General features: G+C 43.7%; 1 protein-coding gene across 1 annotated transcript in view; it reads right to left on the bottom strand.

The window, feature by feature from the left end:
* Positions 1-1,763: 1,763 nt before the first annotated feature.
* Positions 1,764-16,710, bottom strand: part of AR (androgen receptor) — a 168,021-nt gene continuing 153,074 nt past the window's right edge. Inside the window, exons 5-8 of the mRNA XM_004275797.3 lie at positions 14,180-14,324; positions 10,088-10,218; positions 9,071-9,228; positions 1,764-8,426 (exon numbers count right to left, since the gene is read on the bottom strand). Of these exons, the coding sequence (XP_004275845.1) occupies positions 8,271-8,426; positions 9,071-9,228; positions 10,088-10,218; positions 14,180-14,324 (590 nt within the window). The 3' untranslated portion in view covers positions 1,764-8,270. The remainder of the gene's footprint in view (positions 8,427-9,070; positions 9,229-10,087; positions 10,219-14,179; positions 14,325-16,710) is intronic.

Here is a 16,710-nt window from a genome sequence, read left to right as displayed (position 1 = left end):
TAACTCCTACTTATCTCTGCTATTTATGAGATCATCTAAATGGTAAATTATTTTACTTTTGAGCAGTATCCCCATCCATCAAGGGGTTGACAGCATTTATTACACAGGACTCAAATTTTGTTTTGACCCTCTGCCCCAGGTGTTTGGTAAATTTTTATTGAGTACAAACATGGGGATTCTAGTTACAAAACTATGTGTTCTAGGGATAATAAAAGGCTCTTTCCTTTTCCTTTTATGTTACAATTTTTAAAAGTGTTGCTGTAGTTTGCAATAACCACGGTGTACACATTGGAAGCGGCTCTACATCTCATCTAGTTCTATTTCGCATCTTCAGACACACTCATTTTATAGATGAGAAAACTAAGGTCAAGAAAAGGGGAGAGGGTTGTCCAGTATCATACAGTGAATCAGCAGGTCTGAATCCTAGCTATATACTATATGATCATGATTAAGTCACATATAAGACTCCTGCCTCCAGGCTCTTTTTAATCCTCTAGGTGTCCTTTTCCCCCTGACCTCTGTGCTTTTCTACTCCTTGGAAAATCTATGGTGGATGATAACTACCATGTCACTTTAGGCATGAGCTGAGTGGTCAATGAAACCAAATAGGGTGGCTGTTAGGTCACTTTCTGTAGGTCTAAGAGAAGAGAAGCTAAGCAATGGTTGTCAGAGGGGCTCTTTTGCAGGCAGGCTCTGACTTCCACACACAACCCACAAACATTCATATTCTCTCTCTCCTTACTTAGACACACACAAACAAACACACATCCTAAGAATCTCTTCGTCTCCTCTCCATCAAGCATTGCTCTCAGGAAAAGTCTGAGAAATCCATCTACTCTGAAGTGGTCAGTGATAAACATGGCTCAATGTGGGATCACTCTCAGGGGTTCTGGCATTTTATCAGGGATCAAAGCCAGAGCAATAAGCCCACCAGTTGGGTCATATACATTCTTACTGAATCCCCAATCTGGCCCAGTAAAGAGGCACTGTGACAACCCCTATTACAGGTGAGGACACTGAGACATAGAGAACTTTCCCATTATTCCTTAACACATCTGTCACACTTCATTGATGGCCTGTATCTCAAGCCCAGAATTCAATTTGGGATCTCATTAAGTATTCACACTGAGAGGAAACAGGAGTGGGCTTTGCTTGAACTTTTGCAAACCCTAAAGAAGGCTGGCTCGGATTTTACCTTGATGGTCAAGGACGATATAGGTCCTCAAAACCAGTGAGGGTGTGAACATGCCCATTCTTTACCGGAAGCTTGGCAAGAACAGGGCAGTGAAGCCCCCACCCATTTTATGCTCCCACGAGGATGAGAATGAGGGTGAACAGCTGGGTTTTGTATAGCTTTCTCCTGATTGACAAACTCAGGCTTTTTGATGAGAAGTTGTAATGGGTGGCCAGTGTCCATCTGTGCTTTCTAGCCCAGACCTTTTGATATTTTGGTGGTCCCAGGTCAAACTATGCTAAGGCCAACACAGGACAAATTTATAACCCCTGTACAAAGATTTTTTTAAATATATTAAAATCAAAGTAGCATTAAAAAGCCACTGGGCATGATACCAATTCGACTTCAATAAAGACAGCCAATAAAAAGAGCTAATTAAAAGAACTCTGATGACATTCATCTGAAATTTTAGATTGTTTTATGTTTTAACAAATTAACAACGGTGATAAGAGGACATTAGCAGCTTTTCTTGGGTCTCTTTGTTAACAATAACTTGAGCTTGCAGCCACAACAGGGGCTGTGGCCAAGTTTTAGCTGGCAGACCAGCAAGGCAATATTTTACACAATGGATGACATTTCTGAAAGCAGAGACAGAGACAAACCCAGAGTCACACATGTATTCCAACAAACAAGTTTCTGCCATTTTTAATTGTATTTAGAGCAACAAAAGATTCCAAGATTACAAAAAGTGAATAGAACACTAGCGCTTTGGGCTGGTCCTGCTGCCCAGTGGAGGCCAAGTGCCGCTGTGAGAACTGAAGCCCCATCGAAAGAAGTTTCAAGCAAAATTAATGTTTCTTTGAAAAAAAACCTTTTATATGATGCTTTTTTTCTTTTTAATTTTTTCCCTCAACATAAAAAAATAATTCTTACATCTGGTTACATAGTCTGCTCCCTCCTGCTGCCAAATGAATCTCAAGGACAGCACAAGAATGTCATGTCCAAGGCACTCCCTAATCAATGTTCCAGTCTAGGGGAAAGCAGAAAAGTGTCACTGAGTGGTGGGAGGGGACTCTCTTTTTAGTTTGGGTCATCCCAATGGTGGCTACTCTCAGCACCTGAGTGGCTTATGGGATAGGACAACCCCACATGCACTTCACTGCCGGACAGTTAGCACCAAGGGCTAAGGTTGGGAGAGACTGCAGGCCTGGTCTATGTAAATGCTCAGGGAAGAGAGTTCCAAAATGTGAAGCATCAGCCCAGGAGGGTACCACCAGAGAAGCAGCAGCATTCCAGAATTTCCTTTCCTTTGGGACATATGTGTGGGCTCCAGTCTTTGGTGGCCAATGGAACCTGTAGCTATGTGCCAGCCTTTTTAAGTAGTGCAGATGCAAACTGTTTTAGGCCACAAGGACCACTCAGATGATAGCTTCTCATTTAATTCTATAAAAAGCTGAGACAAGTGGGATAAGGAAAGGAATCAGCACTCCCACTCTACTGAATTGGGGTTGGAAACCAACCCATACATATTATCTATTTTCTGGCCAAATCTAATGGGGAGAAATCAAAGATGAGTCAAAGGCTGCTTTTCCCTTTAAGACTCTGCCTGCTAAATTACAATATTTACCACTTATTTTTGGAGTGGGAACATTCCGAATGGTTTGTTACCTCAGCTGAAGTCTTTGGAGGAGTGACTAATTGTGGATTTTTCTGCCTTCACCTAGAAATGGTTAAGGGTTGGGAGGCTCTGGGCAACAGACCCCAGTGTCAGTCTCTTAATTGAAGAAAAACACCCTTACCTGTGAGCAGAGATGGACCTGTACCTACAGATAAACTACTTCTAGTACACTGATAAATTTTTTAACAAAGAAAAACACATTTTCATTGTCAAAATCTTTACAGAACGTATCCAAAACCAGAATAGACACCCAGTAGCAAGAGCACCTCAGTTGCAGGTGAGTGAATTGTTTGAAATGGAGCACTTGCTCCAGGTTCCCAAGTGCAGGAAACTGCCCTTTTCTCACAGGGATGGCGAAGAACAAAAAATACCCTTCCTTCTTCCAACTGCACAGGTCCCATTAGAGGGTCACTGGCTAATTGCTTGGGTGGGCCTTTGGCCCCAAGTCTGGGCCTTCCCTATGGTAAATCCCAGTCAGTTCCAATGAGACTTCACCACCCTTTACACATTCATCTGTCTTGGGCTAGTAAAGTGCAACACATCATGTACCTTACGCTTTTCCCCCCTCTGCTCCTTTGCAAGGCCTGTGGGTCAGGCCTCAATAGGAGCAGAGATCTCTTGGCTATCTGATCAACCCAGGTGTCTTTTCCATTCTGAGAGAGCTTCCAAAACGTAGCTTTGGCCTCTCTCACAAATACATGGTATCAATTATGACCTGGAACCAAATATAAAGGTGCAGAGAAAGGTAAAGCTATCAGAACACATTATATCTATATATATAATTCAATTTTGAAACATGGATACAAATACTCATTTACAATATATTTCAACCTTCTGCCTTAAACCACAGAGAACTTTTTTGTGCCATTCAAAGTGGGCAGAAATGAGGATTACTGCCTGCTGTCCTTCTAGTGCAAAATCTAGTCCTTTAAATGCTCCTCTTATCAGCAAGGGCTTCACATCTTCAGATAAGCTAACATTGGCACTAGCAAACACAATGGCCAAGACAGCTCCACTTCTAACCATGCAATGATGGAGCTTTAAGAATTTGCTCAGCAACTACAACAGAAAAGGAAAGCTAGTTCTGCTTATAAAAAATCACTTACTGAAGGACCCATAATCCCTTTCTTTTCAAAATTATCTTCCACTCTTCTAAACGTGTATATTGTGGGGGAAACCCCACAAAACTCTTATAAGTCAGTCACCAGCAAAATCCTTTAGTCTGTCTTTGGATAGGTTACCAAAGAGGCACTAATGCTTGCTCCCTCCCTGCCCTTAAAAATTTTGGTATTTTAGCAGATACAGTGTAATCTTTGGTTACGTAATGCGATGCTCTCATCTCTTTGTTTTTTAAAACTGCTTTCACAGATTTTCAAAGAGATTAGTGGTGAGAACAGACCTGCCTATAAAAGGCAGCAAGGGTAGAAATGTCCTTTTATAAGAAATTGCACATGCTAAATGGCTTATTTTGACTTTAAGTTTGGGATTGGATCTTGTGTTTTAGCATTCCTGGTTCCCATGAGCCCCTACATGTGGTTGAGCATGACGGCCACCCCCTTGGCCCAGTGCCCTCTCACCTGGGCAACTGGCATAAGATAATTAGTAGTCAACCTCTTGTTTTTCCAGGGCCATGTAGGGACCATGCAGGGATACTTACTGGGCTGTCTGAAGAGAGTCTCATGAAATGCAACCTTAGCACAAGACTGGGAAGGGACAGAGGGAGTGGCTTGGGCTTTTGAGCCATGCCGAATATCAAGGGAGAAAGAAAGGCCATGTCTGTGCTCTGCCTAATGAAACAAACAGAAGCTACTTGATGCTTAAAGTTAGGTCACTTGTGTAGTGTCAGTATCATGTGAATGGTGGGCCTATTTTCTCTTAAAGTACAAATAGAATACTTCTTGCTATATATGTATATATGTATTTAGAAGTAGAGTATGAACAGAGAGGGACTGTAGCATCAGCACATTATTTCTCAACCTGGACAGTCACCTCAGCAACTACCCAGAGGACAGAGTGAAGCTTTTTTTCCCCCCATATTTTAGTGCCAGTGAACATATATAAAAATATATGTATTACTGATTTTCTTTAAGATATATGACAGAATCCTTCAAAAAAAACCCTTTCTCATTAAAAAAATAATGAACTCTCCAAGAACAAAGATACTGTCTGTGGCATAGAAAAGCTATGGAACAAAGAACCCAACCCCCGTTTCAACTCAGAGGCCAGGCCTGGGCAAGCTGCCCAATGAACAAGAGCTGAAACTGCCACACGACTCTTTTCTTTGACCACAGAGTTTGTGACCCTGGCTGCTGTCTGCTGCCAAACACAGATGGGGCCTTCTCCCTGGTGCTTCTTCTTTTTCTCTTCCTCACTCTCCATCCCCATTGAGCACTGCAAACCTTTTTGGAGATAGTCCCCGTCGCTTGTCTGGTGAGTGATCCTCATCTTTAAGCTCACCAGTTGTGTGGGTGTGAGTTGCCGATCCTTCAAGGGTGAGCACAGTGTACCAACTACATCAACTCTGTTTGCAGAGCAGAGTGCATGCAAAATGAGACTTCTGTCAATTACACTGGCTGGAACAACAATGGCCAAAAGAAAAAAATAATCCCCCTTTCATCTGTGGGAGATAAAGCCAAGCTAAAATCTCCTTTGCTCACTGAAACCCCAGTGCAAAAACAGTAGGCCTAAATTCTTGTTTAGGCCATTTTTCCCTAGTCTTGCCATTCGGAAATTCGGAGTAATCCAGTTGTTGCTGTTTTTAATTACACTGCCGTTTCACTGAATTTTGGCTTTCACAGATGAAAAACATATATTCATAAAGACAAGAGTCACAATTGGGAAATCCATAAAGATGAAAAACTTGATAGCCAGAGAAATGGAAAGGAGAGCATCTAATATTTACAAGGAGAGGTATTAGAATGATATAATTGAATCCATGCACCACAAAAGATGAGAATCATTTCAAAACAGATGTAAAGGAACTATTAAAAGGTAACCTAGTTTAAATGAAAAAGTAGTGAATTTTTTCTCTTTAAAACAGCTAAAAGTGATCCTGTGACCCTACATAAGCCAAATGGTGTCATAACAAAGAAAAACAGAAGTTTTCTATCCTACCCCAGAAACAGAACCTGTCAGCTTTAGTTCTGTCCAGCAGTCTTGGATTGGTATAACACCCATCTTAGGTTCCCCTCTCCCTTGTTATTTAAAGAAGCTCTTTTGCAAGTTCATTTGGCTATTAATATCAACAGAAATCAGGGGAGGAAACCCATGTAGATCATATCATGTCACTCAGAAACTATCTTCTCAACGACAAGTAGAGTGAACCAACTGAAATGGGCTGCTTGGTGACTGGCCATTTCTTGTTTAGCAGATGAATTTAAGAGCTAAGTGAGGAGGCAGTGGCCAAGATGAGAAAGTAGGTGGACATTCCCCTGTACTCGCGACTCTGTTCAACAGAACAGAGGTGTGCCAAAGGACTATATGAAACCAGTATCCCAGGAACACACCGAGTTCATGGGTGGCAGCCCATTGGAGCCACACCAACCTTTCCAACGGAGGCCATGGTTCTGTAGTCTCAATCTTTCAGCTTCCTCTGGCTGAAAGGCAGCAACAAAGGTGGGGAGTCTGAGTGAGTATGGCCAATGTCAGAGCCCAGAATCAGCAGCAGAGGAGGATGATGAGTAAACTCACCAGATGGTGCCCATCTGGCTTTAGACTTTGCTTCTGAAGACTTTTACTTTAGTAGTCAGTCTTCTCTTGGTTTCTTCTCTCTTCTTCCCATGACTTCTGCAGGTGGATATGCTGGGTGGCAAGGAGAGCATTTACAGAGTTTCTGGTTCTAGTGCCTTCATTCTTCCCACCTTAGTAATTGAGTTTTCTCTTCAACCCTGATCTGGGTAGCCCCTTTAGCTGCTCTGAAGGTGGAAGTCGGCATTTCTCCATTTTGTGGGAAGGTGTCATCTCTGGGGGACAAGAGCAAGACGCTTAGCTTGTCCAATCCCGTTGATGCCTTCTTTCCAGTTTGTCTAAGGGCTCCAGAGATCTGATAGTTGATGAGAGACATTTTCTAAGAAGTCTTTGAGCCTACTGGCATCTAGAGATAGACATTGAGACTGCTGGCTTGCTAGCCTTCTTAGTGGTGGGAGTTCTTAGCAGAGAGTCTGTGAACATGCCCAAGGAAGTGGACAAGCTTCACCACTGTGGATGTAATGCAGCCTGGTGAAGTTCAGGCCCACAAAACACTGAAGGGAGGGTGGATGATGCTTGTAGCTGTATGGAGTCAGGCAGAAAACATTCAGATCTTTTAAAGATAAGGGCAAAGAGGGATCAAATCTTCAGTGTCCTAAGTAGGAAAACAGTCAAGCCACCACTTCCTTTTCCTCTGACTGCAGCCCCAAGCTTTTCCCTGGGCCACAAATGGGAAAGCAGACCTGGATCGGAATGGTGACTTACAAAAGGTCAGATCTCCCTCTCCCTCTTGCTGGTCTGATTCTTCAGTGGAAGTGGCCAAGTTTTGGCTAAAGAGAACATTCAGTTCAAAGCTCTTAGAAAAGCTATTGAAAGTCAATTTGAGGGTAGAGGCAGAGGATGAGAGAGAAAGGGACTGGTGGGGGGAGGCCATACAGACAAGTTTTCAAACAAGAAGTACACTTTTCAGTACCATGAACTGTGCTGCAGTTGAGCAGTCTAGCCCTCAGGAACCAAGGCTCTGGGCAGGTACTGGTGATCCATCTGTCCTCTCTGTCCTCTCTTAAATCTGCCTCCCATCCACGTCAGCTCTGGTGTCACCCTGCCCTCTAATGGCAATAGCCATTGGCAGAAAATACAGTCTCCCAGGGAGAGAGGGTTTGGGGAAAGAAAGCAGTGACTCCCCATGGGCTTGCAATTTTCACTTTATTCTAGTTACTGTTGGTCTCTTCAGGGATTGCTGTTTGTTTTTATATTTTTTAAGAGGCAAAACCCTAGCAATTTTTTTTTGTTTTTGTTTGTTTGTTTGTCTTTTGTTTTCCCAGATACTCTTACCTCTCTAAACTTCACGTGGCATTAGGTGAGTAAACGTTTGCATGGCTGGTATACAGTGCAGTGCTATAAACAAGCACAACTTGACACTGTGCCACAGGATCATCACAGATTTAAAGAAATACAACAGCATTCAAAACACAGATAAGGGCCACAGCGGGGAGCAGAGTTTGAAAGTGCCATGGAGGGTCAGATAGGGAGGCAAAGAAAAGAAAGGAGGAAAAGAGAAAAAAAAAAAAGCCTAGCAAATAGAACTCAAGAACATCTTCATGACAGACTGTACATCAATAGAGGAAATTCCCCAAGGCACTGCAGAGAAGTAGTGCAGAGTTAAAACAGGCAGAAGATTTCTGAGAAAGGGAGTGGGGTGGGGGTGAGGAAATGGGGGCTTCCAAAGCTTCACTGCGTGTGAAAATAGATGGGCTTGACTTTCCCGGAAAGGATCTTGGGCACTTGCACAGAGATGATCTCTGCCATCATTTCTGGAAAGTCCACGCTCACCATGTGGGACTTGATTAGCAGGTCAAAAGTGAATTGATGCAGCTCTCGTGCAATCTGCAGGAGGACAGTAAGAGAGGGAGAAAACAGGGTTGACAAGGAGTTGGCTTCTTGTCAGGGTCTATCCCCACATTCTTTGATTTCCTCCTCTTTCCTTCCATGTCCTTGGGCCTCCGTGTGTGTGTGTGTGTGTGTGTGTGTGTGTGCACGTGTGCGTACACACACATGTGCACTAAATTGTCTCCAGGGAGTCATCGAAGGCTCCCAAGAGATCTCTTACACCATTGCAAGCTCTCTGACTCAAGACTGCGTGTTCCTTTTCCTCAGCATAGACACACACACACACACACACACACACACTCGCTCTCTCATACACACACACAAACGCACATGACTCGAGGAAGAGGGGGAAAACATCCAGGTCTGTTTTGTCTGCGTAGAGAACTTATCTACTCTAAGCCCCTTCTCTGAATCCCAACTGCTCTGTTCTCAACTCCTCCACCTCTTTCACAACATCCAGCTGGGACACTGTGACCTGTGTTCCTTTCTTCTTCATTGAATTTTCTTCCTGGACCACACTCAAAGCCAGAGGGGAATGGAAGCACCTCCGAACAGGTGGTGCCAGACCTTAGAAGAGCATATTATCACTTGGCTCTATCAGGCTGCTCTCCCTGACAAAGCACCCTCCATCGTTTGCTTACAGGCTGCACAGAGTCCAGGAGCTTGGTGAGCTGGTAGAAGCGCCTTGAGCAGGATGTGGGATTTTTTCTCTTGCATGCAATGATACGATCAAGTTCCTTGATGTAGTTCATTCGAAGTTCATCAAAGAATTTTTGATTTTTCAGCCCATCCACTGGAACTGATGTGGGATGAAGACAGAATGGGGAGGGGAAGCATGCCCACGAAGGAGCATTAGATAAAGCACCAAGTTTTCTGACCACAAACTTGACCCCCACCCCCACAGGGAGAGAACCATCTACTTGGTTTCCTGTCACTTGAGGCCTATATGCCTGGGACCTTTAGGAAGTCTGCTAGGAAGGTCTTAGGGAAAAGGCTAGCTGGACCCAGTGTGTAGGGTATCAAGTAAATAAAATTTAATGAGCTTTTCCATTCTCTAGACTTCTCATCTACACATTTCTTAGGACCTATGGTTTTACGCTGTTCACAGTCTGGCTCTGAATTAGAAAATTAAAACACGTGGTCTTGAATATCAAATTTTGTCTCCTTTCTCCCTCATAGAGGCTAAGCACTCTGCTTAGAAGAGACATTAAAGAAATATTCCTTGGCTGCCAAATAAGCCCTTTCTGAGTTGCTTACACAGAACTTCTCTTTTTGGCAGAAGAGGAAATTCCTTCCAGGAGGCAATCCCTTCTGCCCTACAAGACATATAAGGTGGTCCTTGCCTGTTTCTATGGTAGAAGCTATGGAAAAATTCAGAGACCTGCTAAAACCAGACAAAAAGGCCTTGTACCAGAAAGAGATTGGGGGTAGGTGGGGATCTAATGGAGGTTGAATTATAGCAAAGAAATTGGTCTCTAGCCATGAAATTCATCCTTGTTAGGAAAAAGGATGCTAAGGGAGAGTGGAGGAGGGAAGGTGAAAGAAGAAGGGAAATGTTCAGGAGCTGGCTTCTTCCCAATAATCCTTTAATGAAAAAAGCAGCTTCCCTCTGATCCCCTATGCCCCTAGGGGCATTCTCTGCCCTTCCAGGCACTTACTAATGCTAAAGAGCAGCAGAGCCTTCATGCACAGAAATTCCTGGGGGGTGATTTGGAGCCATCCAAATTCTTGAGAGAGGTGCCTCATTCGGACACACTGGCTGTACATCCGGGACTTGTGCATGCGGTACCTGGGAAGGAAGCACAGAGAAAAAAAGAGGAGTAAGGAAAGGCTTACAATAAACCCAGAGAGAATATCTGTGGTTGCCCTCCCCTTTCCAAGTTCTCCAAGAAGAGCTTGCTGTTTCTCTTGCTGGTGCTTCAGTGACAGGAACAAAGTTGTTCTTTTTTCTCCAAAATCATGATATCCTGATAACTACTCATCTTGCCTGGCCAGGATATAGATTACCACATGGAAATTCCAGGTCCCCGTGGTCCTCCTGTTTCCTGGCACAAGGACAGGAAAGCCTAACCAAATGAATACAATGGGACTGGCACATGGTCTCCCTGACTAGTCCTAAAATCTCAGCTGCAGCCAGAGCCAGAACCTGCCTCCCAGACATTCAAACTTGGAGGATTTCTAGGAGACAGGCCTTAGAAATCAAGTCTTAAAATAAGGACATCAGGATTCCCAAGTGACCACACTTCCCATATTAGAAATTTAATCATTTCTTTAAAAACTCCCAGAAAAGGAGATTCCCCATTGTCCCTTTAAATGAGTTCCAATGCTTATCAAATCAGCCAGAAAATATTTCTGAATGTCAAATCTAAATGTCCCCTGCTGAAGCGGAGCCTACTCCCTCATATACTGGCTGTTCCTTATCACAGTTTGGGAGTTATAAACACGTGTGAGCTGCTTTTATTATAGTGACTTGTGAAAACATCATCACATTATCACCTATAAATTATATAGGGAAGTGACCAAGGCTTGGACAGATTCTCGAGGGGAGCAACCTCTCTGTTCCATGACTGGCCATGACAAGCCCATAAGAGAAGATACAGCATCCTCCTGCTAGCAAACCTTCCTGGTTTTCAGCACTTCAGAAATTGTGTGTGTGTCTGTGTCTGTGTGTGTGTGTGTGTGTGTGTGTGTGTGAGAGAGAGAGAGAGAGAGAGAGAGAGAGAGAGAGAGAGAGAGAGAGAAAGAGAGAGAGAGAGAGAGAGAGAGAGACAAAGAGGAGAGGGAGAGAGAGAAATTGATTTTATATCTTGTGGAGAAAGGAAAGGGAATTTGACACTCACTTAAGTGGTGAGGAAAAAGCCCTCCCAGATTGGGTCTGAAGCCTGTGGTTTGACATTTTGGTCCCCAAACCACTAGCCTTGTTCACAGGTTGAGCAGGCCTGGTACTGGCTGGGTGGAAGCTCAGCACCCTATCTCAGAGAGATCTTGGATGGTAGAGAAAGAGGGAAAGGAAGGGGCAGATAATGTAGAAATATTCGATGCAGGCTGGAACCCAACTGGAAAAATGAAGCATTTAGATAGTATCACAAGTCAACTGACCAAAACAATGCTGCTCCAAGCTCTTTCGCCCTAAGGAATTTTTAAGTAAGATTTGCTGAGCCTTAGGGCATGGCCTTGCTCTGGTCTGTCTGTGCTTCCAAGCCTCTGTTGATGACAACACTGCAGTATTTTTACCATTGAAATTGTAATCCTGACATGAAGGATTGCTCTAATACTGCTGCAGACCCCAGGAACAGAGAAGGTGTAGAAAGGAGGGGAGAAAGGCAAGGGAAGGAATTCAAAGGGAAAAGGAATAAGACCTGAGGAGGAAAGAAAGGAATAGAGTGCAGAAGATAGAAAGCAAGGGGCAGGAATGGAATTCAGGAGGTGAGCAGAAGTAGGTGGGATTAAAAGAGAATGGAGAAGTGGGGAGACGAACATTGGAAATAAATGATGGAGCACAGTGCCTGGCACATAGTAATTGCTCAAAAAATGGAAAGTGCCATTATGATTCTATTCACTATTCTACAGATGAGGAGAATAAGCCTCAGAGAAGTTCAGTAATTTACCCAAGGTCACACAGCTAGGGTTCAGGTCCATTACCCTCACAAACTGTGTTCTCCACAAAGAGAGGAGGAGAAAAGAAGAAAGCAGGGTTGATGACAGGGTTTGGTGTCAGAGAGGTCAGCAAATGGGTTGGCCCAGAGTCCCTGTCTTTTTCTTTGGACCTCCGTTTCCCCATTGGTACCTTGAGGAGGCTAGCAGCAACTGGTGGCTTTTAACTGGAGAGGTACTGCTCCCTTAGTGGGTGCTAGAAATGTGTGGGGGCAGTTTGGGCTGTCACAGTGACTAGGATCCTATTTGGTATTTAGTGGGCAGGTACCAGGGCAGTTAAACACATTCCAATATGCAGGAATGTGCTAAAAGATGAAAAATGTCAACAGCATCCCTGTTAAGAAACATTGGTTTAGATGATTCTAGGGACTTTAAGAGCTCTAACATGGCGGGTTCCTATAAGAGGAAGGGGGTCTGCTGTTTCAGGAGCCCTGGGGCTTGATATAGGACCCTGACTCTGTGGGGAATCCTGTGGTACCTTTTGATGAGGTACATGGAAGTGGACCAGATAGCTGAGGTAGGGTGTCACATATTTACACAGATGTGGAAAAGGAAATGAAGATTTAGAAAATAGCCAATTATCACCTTGCAAAGGTTCAAAGGTCTTCAGGCTCTGGATGGGGAGGGTAGTGCAGGTGCCCAGTAGTTGATTTAATCGCTGGAGGGCAGCAAGAGGGTGGGTTGAGAGATGAACAGGAAGAGGACTTTTTAAGGCCTGCTCCAGAAGATGGCATCATAGGTAACTCTTTGGAGATCTGGAAACCACAAAGCAGGTTGTGCCAAAAGCTCAATGGTTATTCTTAGCTTCTCGCTACCAGGGCTGGCTGAGTTGGAAGAGGGCAGCTGGGGACGCTTATTTTCCCCCATATGGCACTGCTGTACTGGAAGGAACCACTGGACTGTAGATTTTATTTTAAGGCTCTTCTGGGTTAAAGGGCTAAAGGGGAGGGAAGGTCAATTCCTTCCTGACCAAAGGGATTCTCTGTGGTGAGACTAGCTCAAAGTTCTTGGGAAGATTTTTTCTGGCCAGCTCCATTCACAATGCCACAAGGGACCTCAAATAGCAGACACAGAACAGATTATCATTGTTAGGAAAAGAGAGTATTGGAAAGGTACTTCTTTTTTATTTCTTGCCCATTATGGGACAGACATTTCACATCCACTAGCTCCTATTTTAGTTGTCATAACAAAACCATTTAAGAAAGATTTATTTTATTAACAGATTAGGAAACTGCGGATCAGGGAAGGTAAGGGTCTTACCCAAAGACAATGATGTAGGAAATAACAGAATAGAGGTTTCAGTTGAGGAAAGTACAATTTTAAACCCTGAGCTCTTGGCCAAATTCATGAAGGGTAAATAGAGCCGGTGGCAGGGCAAGCATTTATTAAAACTGTTTTTAAGAGAAGGGAAGTGGCTGGGCCAAGGTCACATGGCCAGAAAATGATGGAGCTGCACTTCCTCATCACTTACCATCAGGAGGCAGTATAAGAGCTAAGAGTTACAGAGCCATACTTTGAATTCTGTTGCCAACATGCACTAGCTGTTTGACGTTGTTGGGTAAGTCACTTTATTTTGTTGAACCTAATTTTCCCCATCCATTAAAAAAATTTTTTTAAAGGGGAAATCAAGTTCTCATGAGTGCTCAATGAGAAAGGATTAGGAAAATATCTAGTATGGTCCTGGCACAAAGGAGTTTCTCAACAAATGGTGACTGGCAGTAGCTTTTGATGGTAGCATAAGGGACCAAAGGAACTTCAGCCCTCACAACTAGAGTCTCTCTGTTCACTCCCTATGTTGCTCAGAGTGAAGAAAAAGGATCCTGACATGAGGGTCTGAGATAAGGTAAAAGCAGGTCAGAAGCACTGCCAAATTACCAGGATTGAGTCTTGATTGGGAAAAGCGACAGCCTTCCCCTGTTCCCTCCTACCAATTGGCCTTTCAGCCAGGCAAAGCCACCTCAGATTGAGCAGGCTGGCTGGGCTTCTACTGCCTCACCTAAAGGTCAAATGAACCAACTCTCACCATTACTTACATTACCATCATCACCACCAACGAGGTCTGTGTTTATGTGAGTTCTGGACCCATAAGCACTTACTCATTGAAAACCAGGTCAGGGGCAAAGTAGAGCATCCTGGAGTTGACATTGGTGAAGGACCGCCAGCCCATGGCAAACACCATAAGCCCCATCCAGGAGTACTGAATGATTGCCATCTGGTCGTCCACGTGCAAGTTGCGGAAGCCTGGAGATAGGGCAGAGGCAGTGGTCAGACTGAGCACTGATGGGCTGAGTGAAGTCTGGGACTCTGCTGGGCTGAGAATTTCTGGCACTTGGGCTGCCCTTGAGGAGCCCCAGGGGCCATCAATGCTGAGGAGCAGGAGGGGAACAAACTATATGGTAGGGATAACACTCCATGCACTCCCTACTTCATTGAGCTGCTCAAAAGAAACAGAGGCAAAAAGTGCACTGTCCATTGGAAGAGAATAATAATCTAACACTTACTGACTGCTTACAATGAATTAACTCTTTTCTAAGCATGTTACTTATATTAATTCATTTATTTCTCACAAGAATCCAATAAAGTGTATACTATTATTGTTCCCATTCTGTGAATCAATAAAAGTGAGTCACAGAAGGGTTGAAGAACTTGTCCAAGATCATAAGGCTAGTAATTGGCAGATCAAGTTCCAAAGCCAGTCTGATTCCAAAGCCTTGATCTTCAGAAAGGCTCACTGCCTTTCCAAAGACACAGTGTAATAATCATTTCTCTCACATGAACAGCACTTTTCACTTTACAAAGCTCTTTTCTAGCTATAATCTTGTTTGTACCTTCTAACAACCCTGGGAAAGGGATACTATTACATATCAGCATATGGTGGAATGCCTTTGACAGCCATGCCTTCTCCACACCACCTTCAGGTTCCATCTCTTTTCTCTGACCCTTTTCCTGCCTCCCACTTCCTCTCTATTGTTTTCTATTCAATAAATACCTGGCCCTGCTAGTTTCCTACTCTACTGCCATTCCTGCCTACTGCCATTATTATACACAAACAGGCCCTTTATGACCTGCTTTCTCAGACTAATTTCTTACCATTTGCCTTCTCATAATTTAGGTTCTAGCTATTCTGAAAAACCCACAGTTTGCTGAACACACACACACACACACACACACACACACACACACACACACACACATCATGCCTCTAAATCTCTGCTATCTCTGCACAGGCAGCTGCCTTTCCCTAGAATGCATTCTTCCCTCCCCAGGCTTTCCATCTGATAAACACCTACTCATCTTTCAAGTCTTCACTGAAAGGCTACCTCCTCTGTGATGCCTCTTCCAACTCATCCAGACAGAAGACCTAGTGATTCTTCTCTTACCATCTTGCTGAATCTTAAGTAGCTCTGTCCAATTATAGCACTCATTACACTGTACTGGAATTTATCTATGCACATATCTGTCTCCTCTGTAAGACTTAAAACTTTTTGAAGACAGGGACCATTCCCTTCTTATTCATCTTTACCTCTCTAGTATATAACACAGTTCAGATATTTGAGTAGGCGTTTGAGAAATATTAATTAGACTTAGGATTCTCATTATTTTCATTTTATAAAATGAGAATTATAGATGATCTCCAAATTACCTCCCTTAAGCTCAGATAACAGAGGCTCCCAGATGCTGCCTCCACATAGGTAGAACAGATATGTATGCTCTCCTGGAGGTTTCCAAATAGTTGGATACTTAAAGCATCACCTCAGAGCTCATCCCCTACCAGTGCCTCATTTATCTTCTCCCTAACAGATCCAGAATTATCTGAAATTTTGTCTTACTTACCTTATTAGGAATGCTTACATGAATTTGTATAATGCTTCTAACTTTCCTGATGATGACCTCATTTAACCCTCACAATTACCCTAGAGTGTGGGCAATGTGACACTTATTTTGTCAACAAGGAATCTGAGGGCCAGAGAAGTTAACTGACTTCCCCAAGCTCATACAGTCTGTATGTGGCTGAAATGGGACTAGAACCCAGGTGTTCTAATTCTCTTCTTCAGTGCTTCTCCCATACTACTGCTGAACAACACAGCTCAAGAACTACCAAGGTCATGAGTTTTTTCTTAGCCATAGGCTCAGGTCTGAAGTCTACACTATCTAGACACATTGTTCTGTTTGGTTGGTTCTTGACACACACACCCCCTATTTACCCTTTTTTCCTTTAGGTTCCAAGCCTACCAGACATCAGGATGCTAGAGTTCCTCACATCACCACCTTTGACTGCAATCTTAGTTCCCAGGCGTGTGCCTCACATCTTCACAGGAGCTAGTCTGCTAACAGACTAGCTGGAGCCTCAGACCCCAGAGTATTTCCTGCCTGAAGCCCTTCTGTAGCACAGAATACCTGGGACTGATTCTTTCCAGTAGGAGACAAAAAGCCAGGGTCAAGCATGGAACATCAAAGAATCTCTTTGGGAGGGGCCCGGGAGCTTGAACCCTGAACCCCTGGGGTGGGAGGCAATGGGAATCAAGGAAAGCCTTGGTTGGTGAGTGTGTGAATATGAGGGTGCATGGGGGGATGAGGATTAAACTGTACAAATACCAAGGAAGCCGTCAATACTGATGATTTTTCC

The sequence above is a fragment of the Orcinus orca genome, chromosome X (genome assembly GCF_937001465.1).
Source record: "Orcinus orca chromosome X, mOrcOrc1.1, whole genome shotgun sequence".
NCBI lineage: Eukaryota > Metazoa > Chordata > Mammalia > Artiodactyla > Delphinidae > Orcinus > Orcinus orca.
Note: the sequence above shows the minus strand (reverse complement) of the source record. Positions and strands in the feature narration are given on the sequence as shown.